The sequence below is a fragment of the Mesocricetus auratus genome, unplaced genomic scaffold (genome assembly GCF_017639785.1).
Source record: "Mesocricetus auratus isolate SY011 unplaced genomic scaffold, BCM_Maur_2.0 Super-Scaffold_100007, whole genome shotgun sequence".
NCBI classification, from domain to species: Eukaryota; Metazoa; Chordata; class Mammalia; order Rodentia; family Cricetidae; genus Mesocricetus; species Mesocricetus auratus.
Genome location: NW_024429191.1, coordinates 51,111,496 through 51,134,239, shown reverse-complemented (window position 1 = coordinate 51,134,239; position 22,744 = coordinate 51,111,496). Strand labels below are relative to the sequence as shown.

General features: G+C 41.2%; 1 protein-coding gene across 12 annotated transcripts in view; it reads left to right on the top strand.

Annotated features, from left to right (window-relative positions):
* Positions 1-22,744, top strand: part of Kiaa0753 (KIAA0753 ortholog) — a 52,989-nt gene that overhangs the window by 21,131 nt on the left and 9,114 nt on the right. For 9 of the 12 annotated variants that reach the window (XR_005878290.1, XM_040749072.1, XM_040749069.1 and 6 more), the window contains 9 exons: positions 7,206-7,435; positions 9,435-9,601; positions 11,007-11,126; positions 12,182-12,271; positions 12,504-12,593; positions 16,500-16,578; positions 17,595-17,708; positions 20,362-20,547; positions 21,597-21,678. Coding sequence is in view for 8 of the 12 variants with exons in the window: in XM_040749072.1 (XP_040605006.1) it covers positions 7,206-7,435; positions 9,435-9,601; positions 11,007-11,126; positions 12,182-12,271; positions 12,504-12,593; positions 16,500-16,578; positions 17,595-17,708; positions 20,362-20,547; positions 21,597-21,678 (1,158 nt within the window). In the remaining 4 variants the exon portion in view is untranslated. Of the gene's footprint in view, positions 1-7,205; positions 7,436-9,434; positions 9,602-11,006; positions 11,127-12,181; positions 12,272-12,503; positions 12,594-16,499; positions 16,579-17,594; positions 17,709-20,361; positions 20,553-21,596; positions 21,679-22,744 lie in introns of all 12 variants that reach the window. The other 3 variants (XR_005878291.1, XR_005878293.1, XR_005878292.1) reach the window with 3 other exon arrangements.

Here is a 22,744-nt window from a genome sequence, read left to right as displayed (position 1 = left end):
ATAGAAACTTAATTTTGTAGGCAAAACTGTCAATCTTACTCATATTTTCATACTTGACAATTGATTTTTTTTCTTTGTTACCTTTCAAAACTTTGCTGGTCGTTGCTCACTCTGAGAAACTGAGAATGAGCTTATTGTGTGTGGGAGTGTTGCTGGCAGCCTGGGTCAGCTTGTGGGGAAGAGGGGACTGTGCATTGTGAGCGCTCACTGCGGCCCCTTTTCTAGACTCCAGTCCAGTCGAGAGGCTCCCCCATAGGCGCTTACAAATCCCTTGCTACATGTATTTCTAGTTTTCATGCTGTTGTGAATGATATTTTTGTTAATTATGAAAAGTGGCTGTCACTACTTAAAGGGAAGCTGTTGGCTTTGTGCATTGGCCTCATATTTGGCAGTGCCTTGAAGTCTTTCGTTATGACCCTGTGTTTTGTTGGGCCTACACAGATGAAGATTTCTGAAACCGGAGAGCTTGTCTTTTTGTAGTGCTAGAGATCCAGCCATTGCACATCCAGGCAAACAACACCACTGAGCTACACAGCCAGCAGAAGGGCATCCCCCAGGCCCTGAGGTAGAGCCATCCTGCCCATCTTGCTTGACAGCCCAGCAAGCCTTATAACTGAGGCAGACCTGTAACTTTGCAAACTTTGTGTCTTAGGCCTCTTGGTGCTGGGATTACAGGTATGAGTCACAATATCCTGCTAAGGGATGTGTCTGGTAATTAATTATAACATTTAAATTTTTCAACATGTAAAATTCCTAATGACTCATAGATGTGTGTTATAAACTAATGCTTTAGATTTGATAAAATAAGGGTTTTGTTGCTTTTTTTGTCACTTTCCAGATAGATGAGATAACCTATAAACATCTATGGGTAAAATTGATAAACTAATTTTCCTTTCAAAATGCTCTATTTTATTTATAATTATAATTAGAGAGTAGGGAGGGGCGATAGATATATGTGTGGAAGTCAGAGGTCACTTTGATGGATCTCTTCATCCACCATGGGTTCCAGAGATTGAATTCAGTTTTTCAGTGAACAGTAATCCCTTTTTATCCTCTGAACCATCTTACTGGCTCTGGTCTTCATTTTTTAAATTGAAGTATAAATATAGATAGAGAAGTGTACAAAGTGTTAACTCGCCACTGACCTAATGCTGGGAAAGAGATCTAATGCATTTTATGAACTATCTGCACTAAGACCAGAGTGACTGCTCCTCAGAAATGCCCTTTGCCCTCCTCCTTCTCACCTGACTCCTGTGTGTTTCTACTTCTTTAAAAGATTTTATTTTTGTTTTTAATTGTCTATTGCAGTGCCCATAGAGGGTAGAAGTGGACAGTGGATCCCCTGGAGCTGGAGTTAGAGACAGTGTGAATGGCCCAGCATTCGTGCTGGGTGAGCGTGTGCTCTTAACTTCTGAGTTGTCTCCAGCACAGAAGTTCATCCCCCTCCCCCCCAGACAGAGTTTCACTTGTCTTGAACTCACAGAGATCAGCCTGCCTCTGTCTCCTGAGTGTTGGGATTAAAGGCAAAGGTCACCACTCCAGGCTATTGTTGGTTTTTTAAACACTGTTACAGATCTCTATCTTTAACCTTAGATTTACTGAGTAATGACATGTTGAATTTCCTTTGACCTTATTTTGTGTTTTTCATTTACCAAAGTTTGGGTTTTTTTCCCCCTCGTTGTAATTTACTATGTCTACATTTTCTTCTCTTGAGATTAGAAACTCGTATGAGTGTCTCATCTCTTTTGGTGTGTTTGTTGATCTGCTGCTCTTCTGTGGACTCTGAGCAGCTTAGTGTTCCTCCTATATCCTCAGTAGAATGCTAAGTGATGACAGGAGGAGCGGTTAGTTCAGAGTGTGCGTGGAGGGGGTTGTGTAGCTCAGCTCAGTTCTGACAGGTGGAGTAGAGTCCAGGGCCCACAGAGGGAAGGCTCAGCTCCAGAAGACTGCCCTACCTGAGATACCAGTTGTAGGTCTTGGGTTGTAACCTGCAACTCCAAAATCTAGGCTTGCTGGGATTGCTCACCAAACTCATATTTTACACCAGGTACAGGTGAATAGCCAGATGGGAGATACCTAAGGCCAGGAATGTGGGAAGGGGAACACCACCTCCAGGAAACCATATGCACATAGCAACCCAAAAGCTCTCTGAAGCCTGTAGTGTAAGAGATTATCATGGAGCTTTCATCACATAGGCATGCTTGATTGTAACTCAAGCCCTGCCTGCCTGTATTCTACCCTTCCTTAACTGGGTGGAGGGGAGATAGAATAAATAAAACTTGCCCTGGAGGCAAAGTAGGAGCCTTGACTCCACACTCACTCTCCTTGTGGCCTTGAGCAAATGCTTCATTTATTTCGGCACCTGAAGGATCTTAGGAAACCTGTTCTGCCTGCTCTGGAAGGTAGCATGGTGGAACTCGGATGTGAATTCTGCTAAAAACAAAAAAGTGTTGTAGCAAACGTGAGGCACACTACACTATCACCTTTACTGTGCAGTGAAGCTTGACTATAGGTAGCTCATGGAGAGCAATGTGGTAATCTTTAGTGTTATTTTTCTTGTTCTTATGATAATTTCAGAAGGTCATGTTTCTTTTTTTGTTTTGGATACGACTCTACCTCATCCCAATTCTTCATTCTAATTTCCTGGAGTTCCTCCTCCCTAACCAATACCTCCCAAATGTCACAGGGAGCCCCAAGTGGGGGAAACTGTCTCTGTGTCCTTTGGGATTTACGATTGAGCCTGATTGGATCAACTGCCTTGTGATTTAAGTAATTGTTGGCCAGCATGGCTGGTTCTTAAGAGGCTCTGACTCCTGACTGCATTAGGTACTGTGCGAAGCTCTAAGGAGCGGGAGACTAGTGGCTGCCACTCTGATGCTAGCAGTGTCTTCAGATGCGGCTCCCTGTGAATTTGCACTGTATTTGCCATCTGATTGATGCCATTCATAGCTGAAAAGGTGTCAGGACCTAGCAGCCAGCGTTGCTTCAATAGATGTAATCTTGGGAGTTCCTACCCTGCAGACTGAGGCGTCAGTCCTGGCACTCCCCTGGTCTGGTCTGTCTTCCTTGCTGTGTAACTTACAGAGTGCTGTGGATACCCGAGGAAAGCAGTGTGGGGAACCCAGTTCCTGACTGACCGCTGCTAAGGAAGAATCTGAATAAAGCTTTCATTTTGCTCTTAAATATTCTAAACAGAGAGAAAGAAAATCATAAATACCATGGATCTACTATGCAATTTTAAACATTTTAGTCTGGAATTTTTTCAAAAATTGTGACAAGTACTGTTAAAGTCCCTTGAATATTTACCCCCATTCTATTTTCTGCCCTCCCTTTCTAGAGGTTACCATTATGAGCCTGTTCTGTTTTTATGTCTGAGCGTCTCATTATTATGAGCATAATATATTGCTTCATACATGTGATCACATACAAGAATATACCATCCTGTAGTGTGCTTCCTTCTTATTTAAATTAGTAGACTTTTCATATGAATAGGTGAAATCTATTTTTTCTGAGTGATAGGGTCTAAACCCAGGGCAGAAAAGCTGCATCCCCAGCTCAGAGGATTCTAACTTTCTTAACTTTTGTGTCTCATTTGCATGAATAAACCATAGATAAATTTTCATCTCTTCATCCTTATTAACGAGCACTTGGGTTGTTCCCAGTTTCTGTCAAGTGAGCCTCTCTTCCACTTCCTGAGTGCTGCAAGTATACACAGATGTCACCGCACCGCTCTGCTGGCTGTTTCTGCTTTTGTAAACAGTGACAGTGACAGGGTGACGTAGAAGCCTGTGCCTCTTCTCTTTGTGTTTGCATGTGCCAGTTCCCTGGGCCGAGTATACCCGTCATGCAGCTGCTGCCCTGCACATCTTCATCCTTACTAGGCATTGATCCATCGTCGAGCCACTCCAGAGGAGTTAACCAGTTCACTCCCGTGCTAGTGGTTTCTGGGTTTCCTCACTCGTCATTTGTGTTTGCTGCCATTCTTCACATTTTCCCAATCTAATGGCTGTGAATGCTAGCTTATGGCTTGATTTTCCTGATTACTGAACGAAGTTTGTCATCTTGTCCTATTTTTATTGGCCACTTGTTTTTCTGCATAAATTATAGTTTCTGTACTTTTCAACATTTCTCTGTTGAGCTGTTTATTTCTTTTATATATTTGTAAAAGTTCTTTATAGCATTTGAGTATTGATCCCATGTTAATTACATGTATTTCAGGGATCTCCTTCCAGATTTGATTGATTTGTTGTGGTGACTTTTGATCAAAAACTGTAGTTCAGTGTAAATAAACCCTAATAAGTTGATATCATATTGAGTTTAAGAAAGTCTTTTCTGTCCTGATGATATGATGATATTCTCCTATTTTTTTTTCTTTGCTTAAAGCTCTAAAGTTTTCTTTTTTAGGACAGTGGTTCTCAACCTTCCTAATGCTGCAACCCTTTAATACAGTTCCTCTTGTTTGTTGCCACTTCATATCTGTAAATTTTCTACTGTAGCTGTAAATATCTGATATGCAACCCCCAAAGGGATCACGACCCACAGGTTGAGAACCAATGTTTTAGGACTTTATGCTTTTGTGAGTTAAGTGCTTTTTATTGTGGGGCATGGATTCCACTCTGATACTTGATATGTGGTCAGTAGCAATCTTCAGTCATCTCTGCTGATCTGTGGCTCCCATCCTCCTGTGCCATTGTTCCCGTGTCCCCTCCACACAGCCTTGACCACTTCAGCTCTTGCTCAGATTCCCATCTCTGGTCAAGAAAGACTCCTGCCTCCACTTCACTCTCCATTTTGTTGTTATTGTTTTAGATTTGTTGGGCTAATTCTTAGACTTTTATACTTCATATGAATTTTTAAAATTAGATTTGTTATTTTATGTGTGAGTGTTTTGCCTGCAAGTATGTGTGTGTACCATGTGCATGCCTGGTAGCCTCAAAGATCAGAAGAGGGCATTGGATTACCTGAAACTGGAGTTACAGATTATTATGAATCATTTTTTTGTGGGTCCTGGGGACCTAACTTGGGTCTTCTAAAATGTTCTTAAATGCTAAGCCAACCTCCAGCCCCTTCATTTGAATTTTAGGATCAATATGTTTGGGTTTTGTCTGTTTGTCTGTTTTGTTTTGCTGGTATTCTTACTGACCTGGGACTTGCTATGTTGTCCAGACTCACCTCAAACTCATAGAAGTCTGCCTGCCTTTGCCTCCTGAATGCTGGGAATAAAACCATGTGTCATCACACCCAGCCTGATCAATCTGTTCACACACACACACACACACACACACACACACACACACAAACACACTAATTTTAACTTGATATAGATTTGAAATTATAGATCACTTGATGGAGAATTGACATCTTTAAAGTGTTTAGTTTGTTTGTAAATGAAAACTTGATGCAGATTTTCATTATGTTATTTCAATGGCCAGGTACATAGTCCCAGCACTGCAGAAATAAAATTAAAACTTTGAAATGTTTTCTGTGAAATTCCTGTGAGTTTTTCATTAGATTTCCTCCTCATATTCTTAGAATTTTTATGTTTGTTGTTTGTGGTTCCCGGACTGGAGTCCAGGGCCTCACTCACACTGACACTCTACCACCAAAGTATCACCCAGGCCTGCCTACAGCTCCTGTTGGCCATGCTAATGGGATATGTTTCCTATTATATTTCCTAAGTAGTTATTTTGTGACTTTTGTGTGTTGCTTTTACATGTGGAAACTTGACTGAACAGTCTTATTAGAGTTTGTCCGATTTTCTTGAATTGTCTATGTAGGCCTTTATCTCATTTTTAAAGAAGGGTTTATTTCCTTTTTTATTGTCAATTAGATGTCAGGTGTACAGAATACAGTTCATACTATATTCTGTATAAATTAGGGATTCAAAGATGTTGAGTAGAGAAAAAATATTCATAAGTGTTTTCATTTTAAAAAGTTTTTAATCTGAGGCTAGAGAGATGGCTTAGTGGTTAAGAGCACTAGCCGCTCTTACAGAGGATATGGGTTTGGTTCCCTGGACCCACATGGTAGCTCACAGCTATTTATAACTCCAGTTCCAGGAGATCTGAGGGTACCAGGCATACATATGGTGCACAGACATATATGGAAGTAATGCACTCATCCACATAAAAGAAATCAATCCACAAAAGTAAAATAAAATGTTTTATCTTTTATTTTTATGTGGATAAGTATTTTGCCTGCATGTCCATTTGCACACCCTTCCATGCAGTCCTCGTGAAGTTTAGAAGGTGGACGATTGTGAGTCACTGTGTGGGTACTAGAAACTGAACCATCTCTGGCTCCAGTATTTACATTTTAGAAATACAATGTCTTAGTTAAGATTACTGTTGCTATGATGAAACACCAAGACCATAAGCAAATTGGGAAGAAAAGGGTTTATTTTGCTCACAGTTCCATATAGCAGCAGTTCATCATCAAAAGCAGTGAGGACAGGAACCTGGAGGCAGGAGCTGATGCAGAGGCCAGGGAGGGGTGCCACTTACTGGTTTGCTCAGCCTGCTTTTTTTTTTTCCTTGTAAGTTTATTTTTTATGTACACAGTGTTTTGCCTGCTTGTATGCTTGTACACCAGAAGGGGGCACCAGATCACAGATGGTTGTGAGCCACCATGTTGGTTGCTGGGAGTTGAACTCAGAATCTCTGGAGGAGAAGCCAGGGCTCTTATCCTCTGAGCCATCTCTCCAGCCCCCTCAGCCTGCTTTCTTATAGAACACGGTGGGCTGCACCTTCCCCCATCAATCACTAATTAAGAAAATACCCTACAGCTGGACCTTATGGATATATTTTCTTTCAATTGTGGTTCCCTCCTTTCAAATGACTTTAGTTAGTGTCAAGTTAAATAAATCTAACCAGCACAGACAATTTGGCAACCCAGTGGAAATGTGACTACACTCAGCAGGGGGCCTGTTTGGGGCATATCTAATAATCAAGGGACACTTGAGAGGCAAACCTGGGTAGGAGCAAGATGTATTGCAGAATTAGGACCATAGACAAGAACTGGAAAATCAGTAAATGTGGATCCTGCTTCGGGCCATTGGTAATTACAGCTGTGGTGGTACTGGTAAGGGGCGAGAGAGTCTGGCAACAGAGCTCCATGCTTTTCACAGAGCCAGGCTGGAGGTTATGCTATTCAGTCATTCCACCTGTGTGGCTAAGTAGACTTTCTCCTCTGAAATCTCTGTGCAGATGACTGTCAGCCTGATGTGGAGCTTCCAGTGACTCAAAGGCTGGAGAGTGAGCTTGGTGTGGTAGATGAGGATACTCTTCCAGAAGCCCCTTTTACATTGGGCCATGGTAAAGATGTCAAGGATGAAGCACTAACCCCAGCAAAAACACGAGCAGTAAGAAAGAAGACTGCAATGGAGCACATGCCATTTAGGAAGAAAGATACTCTGGAGTCGGCCAGACTGCAGCAGGTATGATCTTTCCTTTCTTGCGACCCATGTATATTCATTTGATGTTGTCCATGGCCATACAGGCTACTAAAGGGTAAGACCAGCTTCTTAGTTGAATTACTTAATTCTAGATTTGCTTTTTATTTTAACAAAAGCCAGTTTGTAATGGAAGTATAGAATATAGCATTCTATCCTTCCGTGCTTCAGTAAGATCCTAACTAATTCAATACCATGGTCGTAATTAGGAAGCTTGTCTTTCAATTCAAAATTTGAAAGTGTGAGAGTTGAGAGGATTTAAGATTCTGTTCTGAGTGGTTAGTTAGTGGGGAATGCTGTTCCTGGGGCTGAAGATGACTCAGTGGTTTTAAGAGTACTTGTTGCCCTTCTAGAAGACCCAGATTAGGCTCCCAGTACCCACATGGTGGCTCATAGCCACCTGTAACTCCAGTTCTTGGGGATCCAATGCCCTCTTCTGGCCTCCACAGGCCCCTGCAAACATGTGGTACACCGACATACATACAGGCAAAACAAACTTTTTTAAAAATTATGTACACATAATTTTTTAAAAAAAGATTGTGTTTCTACTAAAGATAGATACTTAACCATAATAGTCACTGAATATTAAACGGCAACTTTAGGTGAGTGCTTTTTGATATGGCTTGGGAGCTAGCTTGTAATCTGAAACTACCTTATATTTTAGGCTTCTGTCTAAAACTTCCTTACAGGACTGAAGAGGTGGCTCAGTGGCTAGCACTGACTGCTCTTCCAAAGGACCTGGGTTTGGTTCCAAGCACTCACATGGTAGCTCACAACCATCTGTAACTTCAATTCCAGGATATCTGGTGTTCTCTTCTGGCCTGCATGGGCACCAGGCATGCAAGTGATACATAAATATACATGCAGGCAAAACATCCTTTTATATACATTAATTAATTAATAATAAAAATATCAACAAAAAGCTTTCTTATGGCCCTATAGTGGAAAACTGGCCAAATGAGCACCACTGGTCCAAGTGCACTTACTGCTGTGACTGCCATTCAGTAGTGCTATCCAGAGGCTTTTGTAGCAAACTGGGGTATTGTCACATGACCTTGGAAAAGGAAATTTGGCAGTTTACTAGTTTTACTAGTGTCTTAGTTTCCTTCCTGTTGCTGTGAAAATACACCAAATTGGGAAGGAAATGGGGGGGGGGTTGTTTTTTGGCCAGGGCAGAAGTTCAAGGTGGAAACTGGAGGCAGGAACTGAAGCAGGGGCCATGGAGGATGCATCTTACTGACTTGCTCCTCATGAATTGCCTAGCCTGCTTTGTTATACAATCTATATGCCTAGAAGTGGTACTGCATACAGTGAGCTAGCTTCTTTCACATCAGTCATTAATCAAGAAAATGTTCCGTAGACTTGCCTACAAGCGAGTCTGATGTAGACACTTTCTCATTTGAAGTTCTCTCTTTGCAGAGGACTCTAGTTTGTGTCAAGATGACAAAACACTAATCAGCACAACCAGTAACTGACAGGTCATGGACTGGGAATCAAGTCTTTATTTCTTCCCACATAAACTTGTAATGAGGTACTGGGAAGTCAGGATTGAGTTTATAAGAAGGAATTCTACTTGGAGGCTCTTCTCAGCCTCATGCCCAATGGTATTTGAAATTGTGTGATTCATTGTGGTTAGACTAATGTTCAAAGGGTTAAATATTTTAGCCAAGAATATTTTATAATTTACCTGTAAACAAACATGGACTTTAAAAGGGGAAATTTAATTAAGGAAAAAGGTAATAAATACTATATATACATACTATATATATATATATAAATGTGGAAAAGCCAAGGATTCTAGACCCACCCTTGCCCAGGTTTACTTCAGTGTGATTTATATGCTTCTCACATTGCCCTCAGAGTGCTTTCTGTTAGCTTTTAGAATGAATGCAAAGAGGCACTTGCACCTTCCTGTGAGTCAGAGGTTGAGCTAGAGTGTCTTTGATACTTATTTGACTTTGTAATGCATGTTTACTTTTCACAGGGACTCCACATATCTGAAAGAAATAGACCAAACCAACCTTACAGCAAAAGCAGGTTGCAACAGACAACAGTGTCATCCAGATTAAAAATGAACCGACAGCCTGTGAAAGACCACAGGGCTCCTTGGATACCTCCAAACCCCACGTCCCCACCAGCGTCTCCTAAATGGTATGCAAAAATTCAAGGAGTATGAGTTTGCATGGCCTTGTTTTTCTTCCACAGATGACACACATTAAAGCAAATGAACTAGTAGGTTTTGTTCTTCCCCTTGGGCAGAAATGCGTATTTGGGTGAGTGATACATGATGAGTTTTTTGTCCAGAAGCCTGTTGGTTCCTTTTTGTACCTGTCTGTGGGTGGAGTATCTCAGTGCCTAGTGGGTAGGAAGGATTGTGACTGTTGTCTGCTCTGTGAGTAGATTGTGCTTATTACTCAAGGCTGGACACTGTATCTCTCTTATGTCTTGGTTTGTTTGTTTTTTGAGACAGAATTTCTCTGTGTATTCTCTGTGTAGCTTTGGAGGCTGTCCTGGAACTCACTTTGTAGACCAGGCTGGCCTTGAACTCACAGAACACAGCCTGCCTCTGTCTCTCAAGTGCTGGAATTAAAGGTGTGTGCCTCCATCATCTGGCTGATTGTGTGCTTTTGTTTGTTTTCATGACTTTGTTCTGATCTCTTTGTTTTATATACGTCAATACAGGGATGTGAGTTGAGCTGGTAATATAATACATCCACAGGTTGAAGTCTGTACTGCTAACCAAGTGCACAATATACTATCTTCTAGACCAGAGGTTCTCAACTTGTGGGTCTTGACCTCTTCGGGGGTCAAACAACCCTTTTCATAGGAGTCACATATTAGATATCCTGCATACCAGATATTTACAATACAATTGTATTTTAGTTTAGTTTAGTTTTGGTTATTTGAGACAGGGTTTCTCTGTTTAACAGTTCTGGCTGTCCTGGAACTCACTTTGTAGAGCAGGATGGCCTTGAACTCACTGAGGTCCACCTTCCTCTCAACTGCTGGGATTAAAGGTGTGTGCTACCACCACCCAGATTATGTTACAATTTATTACAGTAGCAAAATTACAGTTGTGAATTATCAATGAAAAAAATTTGGGGGTCACTACAACATGAAGAACTTTATTAAAGGGCTACAGCATTAGGAAGGTTGGGAATCAATGCTCTAGACAGTATGTATGGTGGGTGGAGACATGGGGCAGATAAGGCTTCCTGAATCATAGTGCTGTGTGAGACCTAACACAGACACTTAGGGGACTTGGATATTAGTAGTGACTCATATATTTAAAGCAGGTTTTGTTGAAGCACATTCTTTATTCTGTGACAGGCTTGTTTGTTTGTTTTTAATTAAAATAGTGACTGCTTCTATAGGCAAGGGGATCTTCTCCCTTGGACAATGGGCATGAGAGCTGGAGGATCTCTGTCCTTCACATTCATTTTGCCATCAGGCACCAGGCACTGATCTGTAGGTCAGTGTTGCTGTGGTGCTCTTAGGATGAGTCACAGGAAGTGGACAAATGATTGGAGATGACATGCTTTTCCATTTGGTGTAGTGCTGCGTGGCTGAAGGTGAAGTCCAGTCCCAGAGATGCTACAAAGGAACAGTCCCTCCAGCAAGAGGACACCCATGAGGAAAGTCAGTTGGGAGGTGCTGCTGAGCAAGAAGCAGCCAGGTTTGTATTAGCATTTTTCAGAATTAAAAGGTGCCATTTACATATAGACTCGGAAGCAAAGCTCTTCTTTGAAAAATCAGGTTACTGAACTTTCCTATTATACTCTCCAGCTTAACACAGGCCCACCACTCTTTTATTCTTTCTTATTTTATTCGTTCAAAACTTTTATGCATGTCATTTGCCAATTTGTAAATGGCACAATTGTGCACTCTATGCACTTTTTTTAAAAAAGAGCAAATAAGACCATAATCTCAGTCCTTCTTATTTGCTACCAGTGGAAAATAGATGTAATTAGCTATGATTTAAGATGGAACATGGTATACACCCTAAGATCTGGGCAAGTTCAGGGCGGGGAGTGTTTACCTCTTGCTGCAGAGAATGAAGCTTCATGCAGGGAGGTAAGAATTAAACTAGGACTAGCACAGGCAGGAATAAATGTGAGGGGTGTAATGAGAACGTTCCAAAGGAAGACAGCAGTGAAAACAGCTTGCTCTACATTTGTTTGGCTGAAATTACCCTGGCAGTTATGGGAAAGCAAAAATGAAAATGGGTATTAGGGCCAGGGGGTAGCTCGGGAGTACAGCTTGGTTCCAGTGTATGTAAAGTACACTGTACTCCAGTAGAGCTCCATCTTCAGTCCTTAAAAGAGAGTGGGTCACTAGAGAATCTGGTGATATTCAAATACCCTGAATCAAGAACCAAAGCTCTTTACACAGACATGCAATAGAATTGTTTAGAGTTTTGTTTTTATTTGGTTTTATTATACCTTCACTGGGGTTCATTTCTTTGTCTAAACAAGTAACCTGTCCTGAGAACAGGGGTGGTTGGTTGTCTCGTCGGCAGCTTTCTGTGTATGTACTAACTGTGTATAAATGTCCTTTTGTAGGGACATATTATGGAAGCTTTCATGGGTACACAGAGGATACATTACTTTTTGAATCCTTTCATAGAATCAGCATTGGTGCTGGGCTGGGGGAGGGGGCTCATTGTTTCTGTGATAATGACACCCTATGGTTTTGAGGCATGGCTACCTTGACTCTTTTTTTATCTGTTAGGCTTTCTTGGCCAAATGCTCAGTCTTCCAAAAGATTGAAGGAACTAGAAGAATTGGAAGCCAAGGGAATGGAAAGAATGCAAAAACAGAGGTAAATATTTGTTTCTGAGGTAAACAAGAAGGCAGGTTTGGTCTGCATCATCTCACTCCTTCGACAGTGAGTCAGGATTGTTGACGTCAGTTTCACTTCTGCTCACTGGCTTTCTGCCTTCTTAAAACTGCAAAGCTACCGACAAGACTGTGATAGAGCCAAAGATAGAAGCCAAGGGAGTCCTGACTCTGCCATAAGGAGAGCAGACATGACTTTGTCTTGTAACCTCTAGACTTGACTGGCTTGAGGCTGAGACTTTTAGAAGAACCAAGGAGCTGGATGAACTGAAAGCTGAAGAAATGGAGAGACTTCAAAAATTAAGGTATATGTTTGCTTCTGGGGAGTGATAGGGTATGTGTCCATATTTTAATTGATTCTTATAGTTTGAACAGCACAACCTGATGTTTTCAACCTCACCTCATTCCCAAATCAAGTAATGGAATGAATGAGCATGTGCTTGTTTCCATGTACACTACTGCACCACGGTATCTTGGGAGTGTGTAGCATGTGAAGAAGAACTGCAAAGCCATGTATGATCTGGGAGGAGGTCTGTGTTTGCTGACGTGCCTCCCAAGGCACTGCGCTAGGTGGATGCCAGTCTTCCTGAGGTCGGAGGGTGAGCGGATGTGCATGGTGGGTGTGAATGATGAGTGTGAGGATGCCTTTGTCTCACATTAGCCTGAATGTGGCCTGAGGTTTTCAGATGAGGTTACTTTCCCCATTCATCCACTAAGAGTGCTGCCACCCAACAGGCAATGAAGAAATATGCTTGAGATGTAAAAGGGCTGATGTCACTGCCACAGGTGACTCATTTTTCCACCTCTGTCAATCATTCACCCTGTAGTCAAATGAACAAAGCACTGATTGAAACATCTGTACATTTTATCACCACTAGTGATGGCATTCAGTCCCAGTTACAGGGCTCTGGTTCTTTCATTAGAGGCCAAGAAAGGTTAAGATTTTAGTTATATAATCACAGAATGTTAGGATTTGAAGAATTCCCCCTACACACGTAACTGATAGTTCCAGACTTCTGCTGTCTCCAAGAAGTGCCCAGCATGTGTATACATACCTCTTTGATGGGGTGGTCACAGCCTTTGGAGGGACTCTGCCTTGCTCATCCCTAGCTAGTATAAGGTTGATTGCCTGTGACCCTTACCCACTTATCTTTTCACGTCTCATTTATTCCTTTGTGTGTATTTTTTTCTGAAAAAAAATAAATGTAGCATAGAATATAAAAACATACTAAATTCACATGTAGGGTTCAGAATATTATAAATGAACACCTGTGCATTGCCTCCCAAACCAGATAATACTGATGTAGAAGCTATACCCCCTTCCTGCTAGTGATACCAGCTGTCCTGATTGTTCTGATTCCTGAGTTAATCTTTTCATTACCCTTGTTCACAAATCTACTACTGGTGTATGCGTTTCTGCCAACAACCTTAATTTTGGAAACAGAAGAACAAGGGAAGGGCAGTTTTATTAATGTTAGAGAAAGACTCAGGAGAATATGAGGTAGAATCTGAACCATCACCTGACTTTAAAGCTTTCCTCAGAGTATTCAAGAGCCCCATCCCAGGAACCAGATAGCAAGAGTGAGTCATGACAGACAAGGTTTTACCACCTCAGGGCTGCAGGGGAACTAGGGCTACTGGACTTCCAGAAGCCTTGTCTGGAGAGTGAGCTGTCTGGTTGTGCTCTGTTTTCTCAGCTCCTCTTATGGGGTGAGGTGAGGACCCTCAGCAGATAGGTCCCAGAGGATCAGCACTTCATCAGCATCAGGAAAGACTTACATGAATTTCCTTGTTATGTCTTCTTTCTGTTTGTGTGCTTGTTTTGATGAAGCACAGCCTAATTTAGCTTCTCTTTTAATTGCAATTTTTTTTTTTGGTTTTTCGAGACAGGGTTTCTCTGTGGCTTTGGAGGCTGTCCTGGCACTAGCTCTTGTAGACCAGGCTGGCCTCGAACTCACAGAGATCCACCTGCCTCTGCCTCCTGAGTGCTGGGATTAAAGGCGTGCGCCACCAACGCCCGGCTTCAATTGCAATTTTATAGCTTTATTTGATACTGCAGAAAGTTCTCATCCATGTTGAGTGTCTATAGGTTTAGGGGGTATGCAGGGGGTGATGGTTTGGTTGTTAGTGTTTTTTGTTTTGTTTTCTGTAGGGTTTTGAATGTGGTAGCAAGGATATAGACCTTGTTTGGTGACTCCCCATCTTCATATTTTGGACAAATGCATGCAGATATAATAGGAACTATCATTTGGCTCAGATAATTTTGTTGAGCATGCTATGAGCATGCACATCTGGAGTCCCCATCTCCTTTGTGGCAGATTTCAGATTTCCTTGAGTGTCCAAGGGTCACACTCCCTGAAGCCTACCCTGTGGATATACCCTTGTGAGTGTTGATGTATTCTCAGGTCACCACAGTCTTAGTTATTTTTCTATTGCTATAGTAAAACACCATGAACAGGCAATTTACAAAAGAAAGCATTTAATTGGCTTATAGTTTCTGAAAATTAGGCAGAGGCAGAGAAAGACACATACATTGAGAATGGCTTTGATACCTCCAAGTCCTTGCCTAGTGACATACCTCCTGCAGCAAGGACACACCTCCTAATCCTTTCCAAACAGAGCAGTTCCACCAACTGAGGACCAAGTATTCAAAACATGTGAGCCTATGGAGGCCATTCTCATTCAGACCTCCACAGCCACCTCAGTGATGGCAGAATGACCTTTCTTCACCCCTTGCAGGAGCTATTACGCCAGGTCCTCTACTTTAGCTTCTTAGATAGAATGAGCTAGGTGTGGTATATGCCTGTGATCCTAGCACTTGGAAGACTGAGGCAGGAGGACTGCCATGAGGCCAACCTATTTTACAGTAGCTTGAACTTGTCTCAAAAAGTAATAGCAATAATTAATTGGAGGGAAAGGAGTCTTTTTTCCAGACATTTCAAATTATAAAATGTATGTTCTATGTTTATATTTGTTAATTTTGTATAGCCATTATTAGTCTTATAGAATTCTTATTATAATTTTAGCAGAAATTTTGTTAATATTAAACTTTTTATTATTAGGTAATTATACATATACAAAGTTGTAATAATACAGAAAAATCTTGGGAAATGATTTTTTAGCTACCTAGTGTACCATCTTAAACTGTTGACCACATATAGCCAGGGTGGGTACATGTGCTTAGCTGGCATTGCTACAGTCATGCCCATGCCCATGCCCATCACCACAACTTCCCTCATGTTGCCCTTTTATAGCCATGCATACTTCGTAAGCATGGCAACCACTAATCTGCTTTCCCTTTTTATAATTTGTTTCAAGACTGTTATTTCTATAATGTATAACTTTCTGGAATTGGCTTTTTAAATTTTTGCTTATTCCAATGGGAGGGAATTATTGTACCATAATGTACATAGTGTACATATGTCAGTAAGAGGCCCACTTACAGAAGTCAGTTCTCTTATTCAACTATGGGGATCAAACTCTGTTCATCAAGATTGACAGAAAATGACTTTAGCTGCTGAGCCATCTCACCTGCCTTAGAACTGACCTTTTTGTCCTGAAGTAATTCTCTGAAGAGTCATTCTGGTCACTACATGTATTATGTGTTTGTTCTTTCTGTTGGTGAGTTGGGTTTCATAGTTTAATAACTCATCTTAGTAAACAACCGAGAGACATCTGGGTTGTCATTAATATGGCATTATTATTACTAGAGATTGTATAAACATACATGTATCATGTGGTGTGGCTTTATTTCACAGTAGTAAGTTCCCAGAGTGAATTTGCTGGGTTGTATGCTTCTGTATGTTTTGGTTTCTGTCTTAGTTGCTGCGAAGTCTGTTGCTGTGAAGAGATACCATGACCAGTGCAACTCATATAAAAGAAAGCATTTAACTGGGGACTGGCTTACAGTTTCAAAGGCTTAGTCCATTATCATCATGATAGAAAGCATGGCGGCAGGCAGGTGCTGAGAGCTACGTGCTGATCTGTAAGCAAGGTGGGGGGAGAGAGAGAAAAAAAGAGAGGGGTGGGGTTTTGGTCTCACTCAGAGCAACTGAAACCAAATTTACCTTTCATAAGAGCCCAGGGGATACATGTGGCCATTGCAGTTGGAGGAGCATGGTGGGTTTGCCTTCACCTGGAGGAGTTATATAAATATACATAATAGGATAGGATATTCTGACTACTAATTTTCCAACTTCACTTGTAAACAGTGTCTCTGCCACCCAGCTGGCTGACAAGGTAGAAGAAGCAGTGCTGGAGCGGTTGAAGCCCCTTTTGATCAAGGCCCAGGTAACTGGCTTATCTCATTTGCTTGTCGTTGGCAGTTCTGAAATGAAGAGTTATTACATAGGTCACACTGACCCTCTTTTAGAGGGCCAAGTGTCTCTTTGGTGGTGGGAGCCTGCAGTACAGAACAGGGTTTCACTGCTGGGGCCCTTTACAACCTCCAGACCACCACACAGTGTCCACTATCCTCCTGTCCTCTGTGTGGGTGTGTGTGGAGTGGGGGCAGGAGTATAGGTAAGGGGAAGAGAAGCCCGCACTGCTTTTGAGAAGGGTGACATTTTAACTTGGGGAATAAGTTTAGAGTGAATTTTCCATTCTTTCCAAATCAACCTATTGATAATGATGGTGTTCACTTAATCATCCCCTGGATGCTGGTCTCTGTGACCTTGGTAACTTAGAATGATTGGTTATTTTACAATAGTAGAGAGACACTTGGAACACTTCTCTGCACAAACTAGAAGTTTCTCAAAGATGTAACTTACAGCATACCACGATTTTATGTCACCCTCCTGTAAGCAGTAGGGATTCAATAGTGACACCTGATGGATCCACCCTAGAGATAGAAGCCATGTTGTTTCATGCTTATACATGATGTCATGTAAGAATATAATGACATTAATTGATTGATTGACATTAATTAATTGATTGGCATTCTAAGAAGTGTTAGGCTATTAGAGTCCATGGAAATTCTAGGATTCGTAACCTCAGATGGAGTTGTGCAGTCTTCTCATTTGACTCTTGAGAAAAGTATAGAACAGACAGGTTGAATGACTTGCAAAGCAGCATATAGCTAGGCTGACAGTGTTTATAAAGTTGAGAGATTAAAAAAATAATGTCTGGAACACCGAGAACAACACATGGCATTTGTTTTCACGAGGACTGAGTGCTTTGATTGCTGCAAGAAGCCTACTGCAGCTAGAGCTGATGAGTGGTTCCACACAGGCTCTTCTGCAATGTGGCTTATGTGTTAGGAGTCGTGAATTTTTATAATCTGTGAATGCATTTGTCCATTTTAATAGAGAGTTAATTCTTCTGTGGAAGCAAATAGTCTTTTGAAGGATCGTCCATCACCAAGTGCAGCAGCAGCAGCAGCAACAGCGGCAGCGGCAACAGCATCCCAGCCTGCAGTGCAGGTGTGTGGTGTTGGGATTCTGATATTATTACATGATCATGTCTCCAGTCAAAGGAAAATGATATGTAGATTACTTAACAAATACCACATTACCCTACTCAAGGAGAGTGAACATTCTTTTTCCTATGTAGCACGTTAATTCTTAGAGTATATATTTAGTTCTGTGTCTGAATAGGCCTTATAACCAGCTCACAGACATCTCTAGAGCCACAGGTTTTTGTTGGTGCACTTTTATCTCTCTCCTAATGACAGAGTGTAGATAAAGTGTGGCTCCGAATGTTGATGGCCTGAGGCAGAAGAGTAGCTCCCTCATTTCTTTTTCATCCAGCCTACTTTGGCTCATTACTAGCCTAATTTCCTTTCCTTTTAAGGCCTAATGTTTTTGTTAAGCAAACAAGTTTTGAGCACCTAGTACATGACCATGTCTGATCTAACAGAAAGGAAAGAAGGTCCAAGAAAGAAATGAAAGAATTTGAGGAAAATGAAAACCTCCTTTGTTGTTGTTTAGGTTGATCTTCCTCTGGGGGATTTGTTTTTAATGTTTAGGGGACTGTCCCTTCTGCCAGGCCTTAGGGACTTTGGAGTAGAAGGTACAAATTGCATTCCTTTAATCTTCTAAAAGTTGAAAAAAAAAAAGGTGCTTGCTGCTGTAATTGCTCCAAACAAGTAAAAGGCAGAGAATAAAGGAGGTAGAAGGAAGCAGGAGTGAGGGTTCAATAGCCCAGTGACTGGGAGCAAGAAGACCATAGGTCAAGATTGTTCCAACTAATGTAACTGTTAAACAAGGTTTTAGCTGTATCTTCATTGTTGCCATTCTTTTGGTGTTATTTTGTGTTGGAGTCCCATGTGAGGTCAGGCTGCTAAGACTGGAACTAGCCTCCATTGTTCATTATAGTCTTAGCTGTATGATAGCTTGGTGTTTTTTATACATCATGGCCACTAAAAGCCCCTTTTAGCCTACCAAATAAAGTGATGGGCTATCTTCTAACCTAGGAAAGCAGCTCCATAAAAACATTTCATTTTGAAAGGAAAATGAAATGGATTGCTAATACTAACAGTAAAATAGACATATAAATACTATGAATAAAACAGGGTTTTTATTTGCAAACTACTTTGTAGGCCTTAAATCATCTTTAATACAATTGTTTGAAAGATAAAACCCATCTCTTGTTTAGAATTCTGGGTTGGAAACATTCTCATTGCAAGGAATTTTCCAGGCTCTGTATCAATAATCAGCGTTAAAAATAATCAAACAGCGACGGGCAGTGGTGGCGCATGCCTTTAATCCCAGCACTTGAGAGGCAGAGGCAGGTGAATCTCTGATTTCGAGACCAGCCTGATCTACAAGAGATAGTTCCAGGACAGCCTCTAAAGCCACAGAGAAACCCTGTCTCAAAAAACCAAAAATAAAATAAAAAATAAAAAAAAAAATCAAACAGGCAACTCATGACTGCTGAGAGAGGGAGAACTAGTGTTTCCCAGGGATGAGCCCTCTAATTAATTATCTAATACAAAATGGTGAGCCATGAAATTGTGTATACACAAGCAGCACTAAGTGTCTTCAGCAGGTTGTGTTTATATAGGTCTGTGTGTGTGTGTAACAATAAAGAAACAGAGGTTAGCACTTTGAGAGAAAGTAAGAGGGGGACATGGGAGGAACTGGATGGAGAAAAGGGAAGGGGGCAAGTTACGTAATTACATTTTAATTAAAATGTTTTTAAAAAATTAAGTGTTTGGGGCTAGCCTGGTATACAGAATAAGTTCCAGGACAGCCAGGACTACACAAAGAAACACTGTCTCAAAAAAACCAAAAGAAAAGGAAGAAGATAAGCCCAGAGAGGCTGAGTAAACTTGTCCAAAGTTGAAGGGCAGAACCAGGCCTTACTTCCAGGAATGTCTCATTCTTTACCCAGATGATATTTTTAAAAAACAGATCAGATTATAGAGCTATATTAGGATCGAGAAAATAGATGGGTGTGGTGATAGAAGCTTTTAATCCCAGCACTTGGGAGGCACAGGCAGGCGGATCTCTGTGAGTTTGAGGCCAGCCAGGTCTACAAAGTGAGTCCAGGACAGCCAGGGCTATGTAGAGACCCTGTCTCAAAAAAAAAAAAAAAAAAAAAAAAAAAGAAAAGAAAAGAAAAAGAAAGAAAGCATGGAGAAAGGATTGCTTTGCAAACTATAAAGTACTTTGTTAATTTAAAGCACACACAAAGTCAGGAGAGAATGTTTAAAATTCTTTTAAATCATAACAAGAGCCTCAAGCTAAGAAAAGAACCCTGAACTTTGTAGTGCTGTGAGGCTTTTACGAGGGCATGGACCAAAGGAAAAGACATGCCATCTAGAATGCATGATGTATAAAATATGGTACATTCCCATAAGTGTGGCAGAAGAGATATGTCCAGTCAGCAAGGCAGATGAAATGACTGGTTAAATTGCAGTAAAGGCACTACTAGGTCAGTGCAATCACTTAAGGGACTGATAGAATTGTATTGGCTGGTGCTTTTGTTACGTACTGACTGAGAAGTGTGTTCTGGTATAGGATATCTGTCAGTTGGATCACTATGCTTTGGGGCTGTAATGATCAGCAATAGTCTTCAATTTTTCCGTTCTCTTTATATTACCTTTTCACCCCTTCTTCCTTCATTTTGTAGGCTTCAGGCGTCAGTTATGGATCCAGGAATATTCATCATCTGGATGACCGTCTGGAAGATGCTGCTCATGAGCTCTGGGCCATGACTCATGATAAGAACTTGGGGTTAGAAACTTCAGCCACACTGGGGGACAGCAAGGATAGCCCCGATCTAGAGACGATGATGCTCCGGATGGAGGAAATGGAAGTAAGGTCTGGGCCTGCTGGTCTGTCTTACCAGTGGGGGTTCACCTCTGCTCCTGATCTTGCTACTGACATACAATGTGACAGAGCCCCAGGGTCCCACTTTAAATCCAAGCTCTCTTGCCAACTAAGTGTACCTTAGTTCAGTTGCTTACCCTGCCTAATAAGTAGGGTTTTTGGGAATAGAAGATATAAAGTATTTAGCAAACTTATCTGACACATAACAAGTGGTCCATACTGTTATCACTCTGTTAACAGTGACTTGTAATTCCAAAAACATCGATTCCAGGACTTGGTCCCACAGTTTGGACCATTGACTTTTACATCCATCATTTACAGACACCTTTCAGCTAGCTTGCTGTAGTGACTCTCACATCACAGATGTCCTCACATCCTTAGTTTGCAGGCTACTACTTTTATAATGACTCCTTTTTCTTACAAACTTTTAGACCTCAAACATGAACCATCCTACTGGATTGTTCAAGAACAGGAAATCAAAACCCAATGATCAAATGGTGTGATCAAGGTCATACAAAACTGCAGAGAGGGCTGAGATGCCCTGCCCAGAGCTGGCCCCATACTCAGAATTTCTGTTTTAGTTGTATCACGATTAGCTCAGTTTTTCCTCATTGCTAAATAGGAATTTATAAAGAAGATAATTTTTGGTTGGTTTTTGAAAATTTAAAGACACACTGTTTATCCTATCCTTTAAACCACTTTCTCTCTCTTGGGGTAACTGCCTAGACCTGAGCTGTTCTAAGCAGTAGAAATAGCCAATATATGTCTGTTGAAACACAAACCGAATGAAGATGAAAATACAGGTGGTCCATAGGTGGACAGGGGACCTGTGTCTGCCATCACAGCAAGCTCTAGGGGACAAGCTGGCTGAGGTTGCAGTCATATTAGTCACACTTTCTCCTAGGCTTCTCTCATGAGCTGCTCAGCAGATACCTGTTCTCATCAATGTCCGTTTGCTGAACTGTTTCCATACTTACTACTTCTGGCTTATAATGAAACTTACTTTTCTCATAAATTAAACTTTCTTTTTTAAAGAAATACCAGGAGACAGTTCGCCAAAGATATAATAAAATTGTATACGCTGACCCTCATTTATGGATTCAGGAAGAAAGAAATGGTAGGTGTTTCTCCCCAACCCCACCCTCAATATTTTCTCTGAAAATTTTCAGACATACTGAAAGGCTGAGAAAAACTGCCCAGTGATGACCAAAATCCTCATCTTGTAGCTATGAAGTTACCATGTCTCTGTTTACCCTCTGTCCTCGGTTTATCTCAGTTTTGCATTTCAGATGATTTTGTCTATGCATTTCAAAGTAAACTACCAGATTATAGTACATTTTTCTCCAAATATGCAGCATCAACTTAAGTTTCTTGCTTATTTATGGTTTTGTTTTATTTTTCTGAGGTAATATTTACATATAAGGAATAGAGAGATGACTTACTGAGAGGCTGAAGCAGAATTGACAGGAGCTCCTGGGCCAGCTAGCCTGTCATAGGCAACAAGAGAGACCCTGGTTCAAACAGTAGAAAGTCCTCACTCATCTAAGTTTGTCCTGACCCCCAGGCATGCTCCTCACCATGCCAGTGCCTGTATTCTTACACCTTCATCTCTCTCTCTGTCTCTGTCTGTCTCTCTCTCTCTGTCTCTCTCTTCCTCCTTCCTCCCTCCCTTCCTGCCTCCCTCCCTCTTTCCTTCTGTCTCCCTCACTCACACACAAATTTATTAGCTAAAAACACTTGTATATACACTTGTATAAAAACACTTGTATATAAAAATACTTGTATATACTAAAAACACTTGTATGTGTTATATAACACACAGGTCTCAACCATGTCATTTGAGGAGTTTTGACAAATGGATTTGTTTCTTACCCAAACTCCTGTCTGGATGTAGTACACACCATCGCTGCGGAAATTTCCCATGTCCTTCCCAGTCAATGCCCTAACTTTAGGCAACACTGTGCTTCTCAGCCATGTTGACTAATCTAGCTAGAGGTTAGAGTAAGTGCAGCCTCTTGCTGGAGAATGTGTTCTTGTCTAGGCTCTTCCAGTCAACATAGCATGTTATAGTCTGTTGTTGCTTATTTTCTGTTGTTACTGTAGCAAATAGAAGTTAGAATATGTTCTCTTACAGCTTGAGAGTTTGAGAACAGTCTGGGCTATATAGCAAGTTCTGGGATATC